Consider the following 17,151-nt stretch of genomic DNA (forward strand, 5'->3'; position numbering starts at 1 on the left):
TTTTAAAAAAAGAAAAAAAATGAAGTTACACCCCTGTCATTTGTGTTGGTAACTCATTAACTGGTAAGTTAAAGTTTTTTTTTTTTGTAGTCAAGGAAGATCTTGAACTCCTGATCCTCCTGTCTACATCTCAGTCTTGGTGGCACATACCTATAATCACAGCACTTTGGAAGCTGAGCAGGAAGAGTGCTGAACATTCAAGTCCACCTTGGGCTAATTAGTGAGTTCAAGGCCAGTTTGGGGTAAGTAGCAAAACTCTGAGCAAAACAAAGCCCAGCTGGTCATGGTAGCACATGCCTGTAATCCTAGCACTTGAGAGGTAGAAGCAGGAGGATCAAGGGTTCAAGGCCAGCTTAAGTCTGAAGACCACTTAGGCTGCATGAGGCCCTGTCTCAAAAATAAAACCCACAAAGAAGCTGGGCATGCTGGTTCAGCACTCAGGAGGCTGAGGCAGGAGGATTGCTTCAAATTCAAGGCCAGTCTGGGCTGTAGAGTGAGACTTTGTCTCAAAAAAGAAAGAAAGAAGGAAAGAAATTGGATGTTAGGAACAAATTTCTTCAAATTCTGTTTCAAGTCATTGCATTTTATTCAAATTAGAGTCAAGATTAGTGTCCATGGCAGGAACACAAAACTTTGCATAGTAATCATAGTATTTCCCAGCTGCTATCTGTGGAGCACTAGCCATGTATCAGCATTTTATAGGTCTCAGTTGGAATTATATTTCTATGGATAGTCTTTATACAAATAAAGGCAAGATAAAGAAAAAACTTGAGAAACTCAGAAAAATGAAATGAACATAATGGTGCATGGCTATAATCCCATCACCGTGGAGGCAGAGGCAGGAAAACCTTGTTAAAGTCAGCCTAGGATACATAGCAAGTGTGAGAGCAGCCTGGGGAGACATACTGAGACACTGACTCTAAAAAAAACAAAAATCAACTAAACAACCCCCCCCCTACACACACACAAAGTTAGTGTATGCTTATTATCCTGGCACTGTGTAGGTCAAGGCAGGAAGATTGCTGTGATTATGGAGTTATATAGCAAGTACCAGACCAGCAACCAGGGCTACTTGTTAAGACCAAGACCCTGTCTCAAAACAAACAAAAACCCTATTAACTTTTTCTCATAAGATCAGTATTTAAGATTAAACTCTTTCAAGTCAGGCATGGTGGTGTACACCTTTAATTCCCCCACTCAGGAGACAGAGACAGGCAGATAGATCTCTCTGAGATCCAGACCAACTGGGGCTACAGGGAGACCCTGTCTCAAAAAGACCAAAAAATTTAAACTCTTTCCATCATGTTGTTTTCTTAGGCCTGAGTTTGTATCCTAGTCACCACATAATGAGTCGAGTCGGGGGCATGCACCTGTTACTCTAGCACTTTTGGGGGCATAGACAGGAGGATCAACTGGGACTTGCTGGGTACCAGCCTACCTGAAAACAAAACGAAACACAGGAGCTCCAGGTTCAGGGAGAAACCCTGCCTCGGAGGACTAAGATAGGAGTGATAGAGGAGGACACCCAATGACCTTCTCTGGTCTCTGCAGGTGAACCCGCACATATACCACATTTGCACACACACACATACACACACACACACACACACACATCTTCAGGAGAAGTGTAGGTCCTTATTTAGGAAGGAAAAGAATACATAAATGATGCATCCATAAATTGACATAGATTTGCCTAGTGCTTTCCTTTAACCTTTAATTTTAATTTGGTTTAACCTTTAGTTTCAAGTTTAGCTGGACTCTAATGACAGGAAAACTGTAAATGGATTTCAGTTAAGTTCTTACTAGAAGTGAATATATGGCATAGGAAAGCTATTTCTTCAGTATAAAGGGATAAAGAGCAAATTAAAGACTATTCTTTAATAACCAAGTATAATTAAAATGCATTATCAGATTTATGTTTTAGTATCTCAGAGCCGTTGATAGTGTCTGATGCAATTGCTTCCTTTTGTAGTGGCGCATGCTTGTAAGCCCAGTACTCAGAAGGCTGGGACAGGAGGATCACTACTAATGGCCCGCCTGGACTACACAGTGAATTTAGGCCAGCCATGGCTATATAGCCAGACCCTGTCTTAAAAACAAAAATTAAAATGAGAACGCTGATTTTAAAAAAAAGAAATTGGGCCAGGTGTGGTGGCGCACACCCTTAATCCCAGCACTCAGGAGGCAGAGGCAGGCGGATCTCTGTGAGTTCAAAGCCAGCCTGGTCTACATAGTGAGTTCCAGGACAGCTGGGGCTACAGGGAGACCCTGCCTCAAAAAAAAGACAAAAAATAAAAAATCCCAAATCTTAATATAAAGAAAATTATTTTAATTTTGATGTTATATAATTTACAGAGTAAACTAGAAATATATCTCTTGGGGGAATTGTGAACACACGGAACTTCAGGCAGAAAGATTCTTTTTTTCTATAATCAAGTATCATTTAGAAAATGACAATATTTATTAAGTTCCTTGGAATGTTTCTCAGTGATATAGATCAACCTCACTTTTTCTCCTTCTTGGAGTTGTTTGGTGACTTAATTCAAAAGAGAGACTGCTGGGTTATCCATGGTACTCTGATTGCTCTTTTTATGGGTGCTGGTCTTCTAGGCAAAGTAGCAGCACTTGGCTATCTAGACATTCTGTTGAGCATCAGCTCCTCCCTTAAGGATCAGAAGAATGGAGATAAGGGATTCCAGAAGAGATTTCTATGGGCTTCTGACCAGCAGATTCAAGACAGCTGGTTTCCTTTGCAGGCCTAGAGGCCCAGGAGTGCAGTTCTCAGGGCACCCCAGGGACACCCCCACCCCAATTCCCTAATACAGCTTCTCACTTCATTATCCAATCCCCAAAGCATTGATGACGAAACAGTGTGAGGTTAGCTGGAGGTGGTGGCACACTCCTGTAATCCCACCATTCAGGAGGCTAAGGCAGACCCACAGATTTGAGGCCAGCCCAGCTACCTGCTGAATACCAAGCCAGCCAGGGCTACATAGCAAGACTTTTTTTTTTGAGACAGGGTCTCCCTGTAGACCTGGAACTCACTATGTAGACCAGGCTGGTCTTGAAGTTACAGAGATCTTCCTGCCTCTGGCTCCTGAGTGCTGGGACTAAAGGTGTGCACCACCATACCTGGATTATTTATGAGTCTTAAAGATTATTTATTTATTTATTTTACCTCTAGGTCTTTTATTTCTTCTTGTACATTAAGCCATGAACTCATAGGGAACAGGCTCCAGCAGCTCAGGCTCCTTTCCGTTAGTTCTCACAAAATGTACTTCTCTGGGTGGGGTGGGCTGGCACTTCAACTGAACCCAGGTTCCTTTCTCTTTAGCTTCCATTTTTTTCTGGTCATTTTCCTTCACACACTTCAGGAAGCTGTCTTGGCTCTTAGAGTGCTTAATATGCTCAATATGCACATTAATTCTCTTGGCAAGAGTCTTGCCCTTAACTTGCTTGTTTAGGACAATGAAAACAGCATGCTGAGTGACGTTGTAGACGCTCCCAGTTTTGCCATGGTAGCATTTATGAGGCATTCCTTTTTGAACAGTACCCATTCCCTTAATGTCTCCACTATCACCCTTCTTGTAGATTCACATATATGTGGCCAAAGGAACAGCTCCATGTTTTCTAAAAGGCCTAGAGAACATGTAGTGGGCGCCTCTCCTCTTTCCCTTTGTGTTTGTCATTTTGGCGAATCACTGGAAGATGGCTGCTCTGGCGGAAAGCTTAAAGATCTTTTTATTTTATATGTATGGCTATTTTGCCTGCATGTATGTCTATGTACACCATGTGCATGCCTGGTGCCCAAGGGGGCCAGAAGAGGGCATTGGATCTTCTGGAACTGGAGTTATAGACAGTTGTCAGCTGTGGTGCCGGGAACCAAACCGGCATCCGCTACACCAACAGCCAGTGCTCTTAACTGCTGAGCCTTCTCTCCAGCCCCACAAATGATTTCTTTATGTCAACAAAAGATTGGTATCAGGGCAAAACTTTAGACCAAAAGTAGTGACCGTGTTCTGCTGTCCTGTTTCGACCTTGAAAGAGGCTTATAACTGCTCTCTGCTTTTCTCTCTCCTGGACCTAGAGTGATGTTTGTTTCCTAGCACTGTTGTATAGATGAGATGACCTGTGTGAAATGTTCTCAATGTACAGGATGATGTCAAAGCAATAAGCTGCAATCCTGTTACTAGAGTAAAAATAGGGGTGCAGAGATAGACCTCCATTTTCTTCTTTAATCTTGTCTTTCCAGATGTGGTAGGCCTCTAGAGTCCCCTCCCTCTTCCCTAGGTTGCAGTAAGGTTTGGGTGTCTTTGCTTGGAAAGAATGCTTTGATTCCTCTGAGATCGTGCTCATCAAGAAGGCCTTTGTTTCACTTAACTCTTTGAGTCTGGGGTCAGGGTGACACCCATTGTGCCGTGGTACAGGACCTGCCAATAAAAGAGGGTCCAAGTGCAGGCGGGGAAGCTGCCATGAACTCTGCGCTCTGGCACCAGTTTTCTGACTCCTCCACAGAAGCCAAGACCTGGAGCCAGGGAGCTTCTGACCACCTTGCATGAGAAAGGAAAGTGCAGCCTGAGGCCCTGGCTTCAACCTCGTGAAGTCCACTTGACAGAGCATCGGGTGGTGTGACCACAGCTACTGTGTGCATCAGCTATGTCCTTCAGTGCCACCATCCTCTTCTCCCCTCCCAATGGCAGCGAGGCCAGATGCTGCTGCTGCGCCTGTAAGAGCGAGACAGGCGGGGGCAGCACAGGGGCCCAGGGCGGGGGTGCCCCTGCCAGCACCCCCATCACAGTGACCGGACACGGCCTGGCGGTTCAGAGCTCGGAGCAGCTCCTGCACATCATCTACCAGCGGGTGGACAAGGCAGTGGGGCTGGCCGAGGCTGCTCTGGGCCTTGCACGCGCCAACAACGAGTTGCTAAAGCAGCTCCAGGAGGAAGTGGGTGAGCTACGGCAGGGGAAAGTGTGCACCCCCGACGAAGATGGGGAGAGCCGGGCCCGCAGCCCTCCCCCTGAGGAGCCCGGGCTGCTCAAGGAGAGTCCGGGGGAAGCCTGCAAGGCCCTGTCGGCCGTGGAGGAGGAGTGTGACAGCGTGGGCAGCGGCGTGCAGGTGGTGATCGAGGAGCTGCGGCAGCTGGGGGCGGCCTCCGCCGTGGGCTCTGGGCCCCTGGGCTTCGCGGGCTCCCAGAGGGACTTGCGGCTCCCTGGATGCGCAGAGGCAACGCCGCTGCTCAACCCCGTGAGTACCACTGCGGAGGGTCCTCCTGTGGCTGGATGCCGCTCTGCCTCCTCCCCCTCCTCCTCGTCCTCCTCCTCACCTCTGTTTCTGTCCACGTTTAAATGTTTCTTTCGGTTGTATTTGTGTGTTTTTTAATATTTATTTTGTTTTAAATTGTATGAGTGCATTGCCTGCATGTAAGTGCACCCGTGTCGTGCAGTGCCCCCAGAGGTCAGAAGAGGGCGTCGGATCCTCTGGAACTAGAGATACAGACGGTTGTTAGCCGCTGTGTGGGTGCTGGGACTCGAACCCGGGTCATCTCTCGGCAAGAGCAGCCAGTCCTCTCAACCATTAAGCTTTCCCTCCAGCCCCCTTTGGTTGTGTTTGTGATAAAACAGAACAGCACCAAGTTTCTTCCACTTTGAGGCCTGGTCGCACGCTGGTTTCCTCCCGGCCAGTGTCTTTGGCAGGTCATTCTCCCGAGCTGTGGTGATGTGGGCTTCCCTCCTCAGCAGCTCCACAGGCCGTCTTCTCCACAGCTGTCTCCGCCGCTGCTGCTCGCCAGCTCTGCCTCTGCTGGGAGAGTGCCTGCGGTGCACAGACGGCTCATTCATATTTTATAATGGCCTTCAGCTAGCCAAGAAGGGCTTCAGGACAGAGATGGGAAGCGTGCAGAGGAGATGGGCAGAGCGGAGGTGGAGAGAGAAGAGTGAAAGGGAGAGTCACGGAAAAAGGATCATAGAGGCAGATACAGGGAAAAAAGTGAAATAAAGGTTTGAGGAAGGAGAAAGTGAAGAGGGAGCACTGAAGAAAGGAAAGAGGAGCGTTTACTATTATCTGGGGACAGGATCTCTGTAGCCCAGGCTAGCTTCAAACTTATGGCAGTCCTTCAGTCTCAGACTTCTGAGTGCTGGGATTAAAGGTATGAACTACCATGCCTGGCTTCAAAAGAATTTACAAAAAAAAAAAAAAAAAAAAAGAATTTACATGGGAAAAGATGAAGTGAGGGACAGAGAGTAGAGGAAAGGAAATAAAACGGGAATGAATAGGTGGGCATGGTGTCATGTGCCTTTATAGTCCCAGCATGCCGAGGCACTCTGTGAATTTAGGCTAACTGGAGCTATGTAGTAAGACCCTGTCTCAAAATAAAAGAAACAGAGGGTGTGGCAGGAGGATTACAATTACCATAAATTCAAGGCCAGCCTGGGCTTCATAATGCATTCCAGGCCTACCTGAGCCACATATTGAGATCCCATCTTTAAAAAAAAAAAAAAAAAAGTTTGGGGCTGGAGAGTTGGCTTAGCACTTAAGAATACTGGCTATTCTTGCAGAAGACCCGGGTTTGAATCCCACATGGCAGCTAACAACTGTCCGTAACTCCAGTTCCAGGGGATCCAACAGCCTCTTCTGTCCTCTGCAGGCACTGCATGACATGGGCGCACTTACCTACATGCAGGCAATACTTGAATAAAACATAAAATAAAAATAATGAATAAAATATTTTTAAAAAGGTAAAGGATGCAGAGAAGGAGGGAAGTGAGCATATTCTAGGCAGGAAAAGACATAGACATACAGTACGCTATTTCAGTTTTTTTTACTGCTCAAGGGCCATCTGAATAGGAAAAGCCTGGCTAAATAGAGTATGAACTGCAGAAAGGCACACATGCAAGAAACAGACAGAGCAACTGGAGAGATGGGAAAATAACAGATGTCACACTCAGCAGTGGTGGGGGATCTTCAGCTCTCTCTACCCGCTGTCTGCTCACTTTCTTCCTCCCTGCCCCCAACTAGGCAGCAATACCCAGTAAAGAGTAAAGAGCAGAACACACAGGGCGAATGAGAGGGTGGCAACTCCCAGCCCATCTGCTGGATCTGGGGAGTGAGGGTCTAAATGTCTCTCCTCTTAGATGCTAGCCTGTTACAGCAACTGGCCACAGCTTTCCCTAAAGCATAGCTTGGTAGTAATGGTCACTGTTGTTCTCTGAGGTCTCCCTTGTCAGTAGTCTCAGTGATTTGGGCCTGAGTGATAGGAGGAAAGATACCCAGGCCAAGCAGTACCCTGCACTGTGGGTTCTTTCAGGCAGGGAAGGCGTCCAAGCCAACGGGATGGAATTAGATTTCACAGTGCAGAAAGCAGCTCACGGGTCTATAAATCTCAGCTACCTCCCCCGCCTCTCTCTCTCTTCTCTCTCTCTCTCTGGTTTCCCCCTACTTTCACTGTTTATTTCTTGGCTGCAGGAATCCCCCCCTCCTTTCCTCCTCCCTCTCTGCCTCACTCCCTTCTTCCTTGTCCTGTGTGTCCTTGACTGCACAGGCAGTCAGCTGGATGTTAGGGCTGAAACAATGGGATGTGGCCTGGCCAGGATCAAGTCTAGGGCACAGACTGGCTCCTCGAAGGGAGCAAAGGATAGGTGAGGTAGCTGCGTTAGTGACATCCTATCTAGGGATTTATGACTTTGTATCTCCCTGCTTTGATCTTGTTTTTCTTGTCCCGCCTCTTTATTGTTATTACTGTACAATTTTCTCATTTCTTTCCTTGCTGTTTCCCTTTCTTGTTATCATTTCCTCCTCTAACACCTTTTGGACAAAACACTTACCTAGATAAGTTTCTTTTATTTAAAAAAAATACTTTTATTTGTATTTTATGTGAATGTTTTGCATGCATGTAAGTATACCGTGTGTGTGTGTGTGTGTGTGTGTGTGTGTGTGTGTGTGTGTGTGTGTAGTGCCTAAAGAGGCCAGAAGAGGGCATTGGATCCTCTGGAACTGGAGTTACCAATGGTTGTTGTCCTCCGTGTGGGTGCTGGGAACTGAGCCCAGGTCCTGTGTAAGATCAATCAGTGTTCTCAACTGCTGAGTCATCTCTCCAGCCCCCCAGATACATTTCTTATACTCAAGAGCACGCTATAAATAACTGTTCACATATAGAGCAGCAAAGCATACATTATAAGCTATCTTGTCTATGTAAGCTGTCCTGCATTAACAACCCAACACCAGAAATCCAGTTCACACAAGAAATATTTGACTGATATTCTCATGGACTCCCAGAGAAACAAGCCATTGACTATTAAATACTGCTAGGTTGGTCTTGTCTTCCCACTCTGTTCACTATCCTTGGCCAAAGAATGGTCCTTGAGCAGGTTCTCCTATACCTGGCTGATTAATGGACCGTTCTTCTTTATCTTCTTAGCTGGTGGATGATTATGGGGCCTCTGAGGGTGCAGTACAACGAGTGTTGGTCCCTGCTTATGCCAAACAGCTTTCGCCAGCCACACAGCTGGCTGTCCAGAGAGCATCCTCAGAAACAGGACCAGAAAATGGGACCAAGCTGTCAGCAACCTGCCCTGAGGACATGCTTAGTGCTGCCCCAGCACTGGATGGTACCCTGGAAGTGCTGGGCCCTGGGAGCACCTGTGAGCTGAGACGCTCTCTCGGATTTACTGCCTCCCCATGCAGGATCAGAGGGAGTGGGCAGAAGAACTCCAGGCGCAAGCGAGATCTGGTACTTTCCGTAAGTGAGCTCAGTTTCAATCATTTTTTTCTTCATTTGGGAGGGAGAGGTGAGGGGTGGGTTGATATTAGGCCCCCAAAATAAAATGAATGGCATAACCCTAGGCACAGGCAGTCATCTTCTAGGTTTGTCTAGATAGAATGGTATCTTCCCATTAAAGAGGAGAGAATTATACCTCCCAGTGTTCTCATGATCCTGAATAGGTAGATCTTTAAGGATTGAGTACGTGGATCACCAAAGGGTCACATTTTAGCTGAGTGAAATGTAAGTAGCAAGGGGCATCTTGTGTGGAAGAGCTAGGTTGTCCATATGTAGGGCCACTAAGCATAATACAGTTAGCTTAGTTAACAGCACTTTGGAGAATCTAGTTACTCTAAGAGTTCTTGGTAGGCAGAAAACAGACTAGCTTGAAGGTCTGCCTGAAGCTTTGAGTGCTGGGAACCCTAGGAACACCCTGCTGAGCCAAGAGCTCAGTGTGGCAGCCAACTCAAACCTACAGATCTTGTAGTCATCAAACTAGAGTAACTTTGCCCTCTCAGGACATTTGGAACAACTAGAGACTTTTCTGACTGTCACTATTGGTGGGTGTGAAGAGGGAAAATGCTGCTCACATCTGGTAGGTTTAAGCCAGGGTTCTGTTGCCTGTTCTGTAATGTCTACAGCATACACTCCAGCCCACCACAGTGAAGAATCCAGCTCCGTATGTCAACATTGCAGAGGTTGAGAAATTTTCCTCTAGAGTAAGCACAGCCTTTTGGGATCAACTCTGTGCTCAAAAGCTTTGTGTGTGTGTGTGTGTGTGTGTGTGTGTGTGTGTGTGTGTGTGTGTATGTTTTGGTTTTATTTCAGTCGTGTGTTTGTTTATTTGAGACAGGGTCTCATGGAGCCCAGGGTGGCCTCAAAGCCACTATACAGCTGAGGCTGACCTTGAATTCCTGATCTTCCTGCTTCCCTCTCCCAAGTGCTGGCTAAAATTATAAGAACATACCACCATACCCAGCTTACTATGAATACTAATTTACTTAGGTATTTATTTTTGAAGCAGAGTTGGAATTAAGAAATTTTCATATAGCCAAGCATGGTGGCACACACCTTTAATCAGGGAGAGAGAGAGAGAGAGAGAGAGAGAGAGAGAGAGAGAGAGATTGATTTTAAAGATTAAAAATTTTTTTTTGTTTTTTGGAGACAGGGTCTCCCTGTAGCCCCAGATGGCTAGAACTCACTATGTAGACCAGACTGGCCTCAATCTCACAGAGATCTGCCTTCCTCTGCCTCCTGAGTGCTGGGATTCAGGGCATGTGCCACCATGCCTGGCTTAAATTTTTTTTTTAATGTGTGTGTCTGTGTGTGTGCACCACATGTGCGCAGGTGCCTGGTAAGACCAGAAGAGGGAACTGGATTCCCTGGAGTTGCCGGCAGTTTTGAGCTTCCCAATGTGGGGACTGGGAACTGAACTCACGTCCTCTAGAAGAGCAGCAAGTGCTCTTATTTGATGAGCTGTTTCTCCAACTCCCTTAATACAGATTTTTTTCAAAGATGTATTTTTTATTTATGTGTATGTCTGTGTCACATGTATGCAGGTACCTGCAGAGGCCAAAAGAGGATGTCAGGTTCCATGGAGCTGGAATTACGGGTGGTTGTGAGCTGCCTGGTATGGGTACTGGGAACCAAACTCAGGTCCTCTGGAAGAGCAGCAAGTGCTCTTACCTGCTGAGCTGTCTCTCCAGCCCTCCTAATATAGATTTTAAGCACTAAGATTAAGAGAAAGACACTCAGGAAAAAACTAAAAGACACCTGGAGAACATGGTGTGGGCTTCTCAAAGGAGACTCATTACTACCAATTTTAAAAAGTCAAAATTGAGAGGCATGGTGGCTCAGGCTATGCTACATGGTGAGTTTGAGATCAGCACTGGCAATATAATGAGACTCTGTTTCAAAAACTATAGGAAAATAAAATATTGTGCAAGACCATGGGTTTTCAGGCGGGTGAGAATAATTACAGATATTAAGCCAGGGGTGATGGTGCACACCTGTAGTCCCAACACTTAGGAGGCAGAGGCAGGCGGATCTCTGTGAGTTCAAGGCCAGCCTGGTCTACATAGTGAGTTCCAGGACAGCTGGGGCTACAGAGAGACTCTGTCTCAAAAAGACAAAAAAAAAAAAAAAAGAATAGTTGCAGATCTTTAGTTTTGGGAAGGGAGTCAAAGAGGTATCACTCCAACCTGCTGGGATTCCTGTGGTAGGGTCCTGTGATCCAAAAGGACCAAACCAGAACCTTTAATTCCTTGGACTGCTGCAGGTGCCAGCCCTTGGGGGAAGTATATTTATTTTTAGCTTACTCAGGAGGTAGGTGAGCCAGCAGCCTTTACAGTCTTAGCACTTGGTGTCTAGAGAGTTTCCTTTTCCACTTCAAGCCTGGTTTGATTTTTATCACCTGATCTCTTCCAAGGTGCTCGAGTTGGAAGACAGGCAACTCCCCTTTTTCCATCTTTTTTGGAAAGTCTCCCAAACTCCTATGAAAACTTCACCTATTCCTTTGTGACTCCTTAATTTAAACTTTTGGTTTTTCTTTGTCTTTTCTTTCTTTTTTAAGACAGTGTCTCATGTACTTCAGGCTTGCCCCAAACTCCCTCTGTAGCTGAAGATGACCTTGAACTTTTAATCAAAGTTCTTCTACCTCCCAAGTGCTGGGATTACAGGTGTGAGCCACCACATTTGGCTTCATGCAGTACTGGGGACTGAACCCAGGGCTTCATGCATGCTAGGCAAGCACTCTACCAACTGAGCCACATTCCCATTTACATTCTCATTTGTAGCCCTTTTTAATTTTTTTGTTTACAATTTTTAAAATTTTATTTATTAATTTTTTTATGCATGTATTACCTACATGTAGGTAAGTGCACCTGTTCATGCAATGCCTGCGGAAGACAGAAGAGGCTATCGGATCTCCTGGAACTGGAGTTACAGACAGTTGTTAGCTGCCATGTGGGTGCTGGAATTCGAACCCGGGTCTTCTGCAAGAACAACCAGTGTTCTTAACCGCTGAGCCATCTCTCCAGCCCTGTTAACAATTTTTAAAGTTAATTTATTTTTATTGTATGTGTATGGGTGTATTGCCTGCACGTAGGTAAGTGCACCCATACATACAATGCTCACAGTGGCCAGAAGAGGGCGATGGATGTTCTGGAACTGGAGTTACTGACAATTCACCAATATACCACCATGTAGTTGCTGGGAACTGAACCCTAGTTTTCTAGAAGAGCAGCCAGTGCTCTTAACCACTGAGCCATCTCTCCAGAACCTCCTAGCCCATAATTTTGGGTGTGAGTGTTGAATATGTTATGTGTGTGGGGGTGTACATGTTACAGTGCAGGTGTAGAGGTTAGCGGATAACTTTTTGGAATAAGGTCTCTCCTTCCACCTTTACAAGGCTCCAGGAATTAAACTCAGGTTGTTGAGTTTGTACAGCAAGTGCTTTTTACCCACTGAGCCATCTTGCTGACCCTTGATTTTTTATGGTTTTTTTGGGGGGGCGGTTTGAGATAGGGTCTTCCCGTAGCCCCAGCCAGCCTGGAACTCACTATGTAGACCAGGCTACGAAGTCACAGAGATCTGCCTGCCTCTGCCTCCCAAGTGCTGAGACTAAAGGCTTACACCACCACGCCCCACCTTTTTTTTTTTTTTTTTCATGTATATGAATCTTTGCCTGCATGTATGTAAGTGCATCCATGTCATGCAAAGTCCATGGAGGCCAGAAGAGAGCATCTGATTCCCTGGGACTGGAGTTATGGACAGTTCTTAGCCACCATGTGGGTACTGGTAATTGAGCCCAGGTCTTCTGGAAGAATAGCTAGTGGTCGTAACTGTTGAGCTATCTCTCCAGCCCCCTGGTTTTTGTTTTTTGAGACAAGGTCCCACTCTGTGGTCCAGGCTGGCCTGGAACTCACTATGTAGCCCAGACTAGCCTTGAATTTGTGGTGATCCTTCTGCCTCAGCCTCCCAAATGCTGAAGTTACAGTCATAAGCCACCAAGCCTGATTTTTAAGTTTAGACTTCTAAGAGGTAAAATACTAGAGAGATGCTCAGCAGTTAAGAGTGCATGCTGCTATCCCAGAAAACCTGAGTTCAGTTCCCTGCACCCTGGTCGGGAGGCTCACAACCACCTGTAGCTCCAACAACAGGGAATCCAACACCCTTCTGGCCTGCACTGGCACTGCATTCATATGGCATACACACACAGAAGAACACACATACATAATTAAAAATAAAATAAGGGGCTGGAGAGATGGCTCAGAAGTTAAGAGCACTGGCTACTCTTGCAGAGAACCAGGATTCAGTTCCCAGCACTCACATGGTGACTAACAACCATCTATAACTCCAGTTCCAGAGCATCCAGTGCCCTCTTCTGACCTCCACAGGCATTGCACACACGTGGTGTACTTACATGCAGGCAGAACAGTCATACATATAAAATAAAAATTGAATTTAAAAAATAGCCCCAGTCTCCACTCTATAAAGAGCACTGCTATTATATTAGCATCATTCCACATTGGGTTTTTTGTTTTTGTTTTTTTGGTTTTTTTTTTTTTTTGGTCTTTCTGAGACAGGGTCTCCCTGTAGCCCCAGCTGACCTGAGTGAGTGCTGGGATTAAAGGCATGCACCACCACACCCAGCTACCACACTGGTTTTTTAAATTTTATTTTTTTTATTTTATGTGTATGAGTGCTTTGCCTGAATGTATGTAAGTGCACTCAAGGTTGTACAGTACCCGTGTGTGTATGTGGAGGTCAGAGGACAACCTTGGGTGACACCCTTGTCTTCCACCATGTTTGAGATAGGTTCTCTTTGTTGTTTTTCCACTGTGTATGCCCCTCTAGCTGGCCCTCAAGCTTCTAGAATTCTTTCTTTACCTCACATCACACCATAAGAGCACTGCAATTACAGATGTGCATTTCTGAGTTGGGCTTTTTTGGTTTTTTTTTTTTTTTTTGTCTTTTTGAGACAGGGTCTCCTTGTAGTCCTAGCTGACCTGAACTCACTATGTAGACCAGGCTGGTCTCGAACTCACAACGATCTGCCTGCCTCTGCCTCCCGAGTGCTGGGATTAAAGGCATGCGTCACCACAACTGGCTGAGTTGGGCTTTTATATGGCTTCTGAGGACTGAACTCAGGTCTTCATGTTCATGCAGCAAGCGTTTTATCCACCCCAAGTCATCTCCCCAGCCCAATAAAACTTTAAAAAAAGAATTATTTTAGGGCTGCAGAGATGGCTCCGACTGCTGTTAAGAGCTCTGATTGCTCTTGCAGAGGACCTGGGTTCAATTCCCACCACCCACATCACAGCTAACAACCATCCATAACTCCAGTTCCAGGGGATCCAATGCCCTCTTCTGACCTCTGTGGTCATTGCATGACATGGACGCACTTATACACATGCAGACAACACACTCATACACACAAAATAAAAATAATTCTATTTATTTACTTATTTATTTATTTTGGCCTTTTTGAAACAGGGTCTTCCTGTAGCCCCAGCTGGCCTGGAACTATGTAGACCAGGCTGGCTTTGAACTCACAGAGATCTGCCTGCCTCTGCCTCCCGAGTGCTGAGACTAAAGGTGTGCACTACCACACCCAGCTAAAATAAAAATAATTTTTTAAAAATTTAAATGTTCAGTGCCAGAGGCAGAGGCAGGCAGATCTCTATGAGTTCAAGGCCAGCCTGGTCTACATAGCAAGTTCCAGGCCAGGGAGACTTTGTTTCAAAAATACCAAAAAAAAAAAAAAAAAAAAAGGAAGAAAATTTTAATATTCAATAGAATAAGCTCACTCTGGAAGGAAATAGATATGTGAGCCAAACTGAAAGCTTCCTGATGCCTTGAAGGATGTGGTAACAGTTTCCAAGGTGATTCTGGTTTACATTTCTGTTATTTTAAATATGTATTTTTCAAGTCTCAATGTGTGTATTCCTGGGACTTGTGATCATATACAAAAGGATTTATAAAGCCATGGCCACAAAGTTGGGCATTTCCACAGGTCATCAGTTTTACTAGAGGATTTCAGAAGACACATTCAAAGAAATAGCGATAGCTGCCATGGTGATGCACCCCTATAATTCCAGCACGTAGGACGTGTTGGCAGGAAGATCAGGCATTCAGACCAGCTTCACTACATAGCAGATTTGAGGCCAGCCTGGGCTACATCAGATTTTGGCTCAAATAATAAATTAATGATGATGATGATAAAATAATAATAATAATAATAATAATAGGGCTGGAAAGATGGCTCAGCAGTTAAGAGAACTGGCTGTTTTTGCAGATAAACAGGGTTCAGTTCCCAGCACCCACATGGCAGCTAACAACCTTCTGTAACTCTAGTTCCAGGGGATCTGATACCCTTTTGTGGCCTTCTTGGACATTGCATAGATGTGGTACACTTACATACATGCAGGCAAAACTTTCATAACACATAAAAAATAAGAAAATGAAATAAAATAAAAATAATTTGGATAAGCTCTTTAGCCAATGGCCTATTAAAAAAATAGTACCTAGGAGGCTAGAGAGATGGCTTAGTGGTTAAGAGCAGGTGCTGCTCCTGAAGAGAGCCTGAGTTCAGTTCCCAGCACCCATGTCAGGTGTTTCACAACTGCCTGTAACTCCAGTTCCAGAGGGATCCAATGCCTCTGACTTCTATGGGCACCTGCACATGCCCTCCCCTATACAGGTAATTAAAAATAAATAAAACAGCCGGGCGTGGTGGCGCACACCTTTAATCCCAGCGCTTAGGAGGCAGAGGCAGGCAGATCTCTGTGAGTTCAAGGCCAGCCTGGTCTACATAGTGAGTTCCAGGACAGCTGGGGCTACAGGGAGATCCTGTCTCAAAAAGACAAAAAATAAATAAATAAATAAATCTTTGAAAAATGGTATCTAAGTTGGGCATGGTGGTGCACATCTTTAACTCCAGCACTTGGGAGGCAGAGACAGGTGGATCTTTGTGGGTTTGAGGCCAGCCTGGTCTATATAGCGAGCTCCAGGCCAGCTGAGGCTACAAGGAGACCCTGTCTAAAAAATACCAAAAAGAAAAAAATAGGTATCTAAGCCGGGTGAGGTATCACATACCTTAAGCCCAGCATTTGGGAGGCAGAGGCAGGCAGATGTCTGTGAGATTGAGGCCAGCCTGGTGCTACAGGGAGACCTTGTCTCAAAAAGACCAAAAAAAAAAAAAAAAAGAAAAAAAAAAAAGAAAATTGGTACCTGGAAAGTAGAAAGGATTCAGGCAGACCCTACAGAGACAATGCTTTTTACCCTAGGCACTAGAGAGGGTTTTCATATCTACTCCTGACTTGGTTCTTTTTCCCCCCTAGAAATTGGTCCACAATGTGCATAACCACATCACCAATGACAAGAGATTCAATGGGTCTGAAAGGTATGGTCTCTTAAGGGAAAAAGACTACAGGTGCTTTGTTGAGAAGAGGGAAGTGGGGGCAGGGAAGACACCACTACAGTGAGGCCAAGGCCGTTACCCTTGGTAGCCTGTATGTATCACACTTAGGAATTTACTTCGGAGTTGATTAGTTTTGGGTATCTCTGTTTCCTTTGGTCCTCCCAAAGCTGTCTGCCTTATTTTTCCTCTGTGACAGCATTAAGTCCTCTTGGAATATTTCAGTAGTGAAATTCCTTTTGGAAAAGCTCAAGCAGGAGCTGATGACCAGTCCCCACAATTACGCTGATAAGGAGCTGAAAGGTAAGCTTCCCACCTGCCCTCTCTCCTAGTCCCCTGTTCTCGGTGAAGGGGGGAGGCACAGAGATGATTTAGATACTACTGAAATAGGGCACGGGGGCCGGAGAGATCCGGGGGCTGGAGAGATGGCTCAGCAGTCAAGAACACTGGCTGCTCTTACAGGGGCCCTGGTTTGGATCCCAGCACCCTCATGGCAGCTAACAACCTTGTGTAACTCCAGTTTCAGGAAATCCAGTGCCCTCTTCTGGCATCCATGGACACAGGTGCACTTTTACATACATACAGGCAAAACATTCATACACAGAAAATAAAAATAAATAATAAATAAAAACTTTAAAAAAGAAAAGATATAGTGCATTGCTGGATGTGGTAGCTCATACCTGCAGTCCCAGTGCTGAAGGCTGAGACAAGAGGATCCCTTCAGGTTCAAGGCCAGCTCCATGGTGAGCTCTAGGCCAGCTTGAGCTACAAAAAAGAAAAGAGCCGGCTATGGTGGCGCACGCCAGTAGGATTTGCTGAAGGAGGCAGAGGCAGGAGGATCTGGAGTTCGAGGCCAGCTTGAGCTACACACTTTTTAGCCGGGCGTGGTGATGCACGTCTTTAATCCCAGCACTCCGGAGGCAGAGGCAGGCAGATCTCTGTGAGTTCAAGGCCAGCCTCGTCTACATAGTGAGTT

General features: G+C 45.7%; 1 protein-coding gene and 1 pseudogene across 3 annotated transcripts in view; one reads left to right on the forward strand and one right to left on the reverse strand.

Annotated features, from left to right (window-relative positions):
• Positions 1–17,151, forward strand: part of CUNH14orf93 (chromosome unknown C14orf93 homolog) — a 27,213-nt gene that overhangs the window by 5,602 nt on the left and 4,460 nt on the right. Inside the window, exons 2-5 of one of the 2 annotated variants that reach the window (XM_008839894.3) lie at positions 4,390–5,244; positions 8,414–8,734; positions 16,099–16,160; positions 16,375–16,478. In XM_008839894.3, the coding sequence (XP_008838116.1) occupies positions 4,657–5,244; positions 8,414–8,734; positions 16,099–16,160; positions 16,375–16,478 (1,075 nt within the window). In that variant the 5' untranslated portion in view covers positions 4,390–4,656. The remainder of the gene's footprint in view (positions 1–4,389; positions 5,245–8,413; positions 8,735–16,098; positions 16,161–16,374; positions 16,479–17,151) is intronic. The other variant, XM_029566857.1, reaches the window with a different exon arrangement.
• Positions 3,164–3,844, reverse strand: LOC108491172 (annotated as a pseudogene). The gene has a single exon (XR_001872589.2). The product of XR_001872589.2 is annotated as a 60S ribosomal protein L21 pseudogene (transcript).

The sequence above is a fragment of the Nannospalax galili genome, unplaced genomic scaffold (assembly GCF_000622305.1).
Source record: "Nannospalax galili isolate Female #2095 unplaced genomic scaffold, S.galili_v1.0 scaffold1119, whole genome shotgun sequence".
NCBI lineage: Eukaryota > Metazoa > Chordata > Mammalia > Rodentia > Spalacidae > Nannospalax > Nannospalax galili.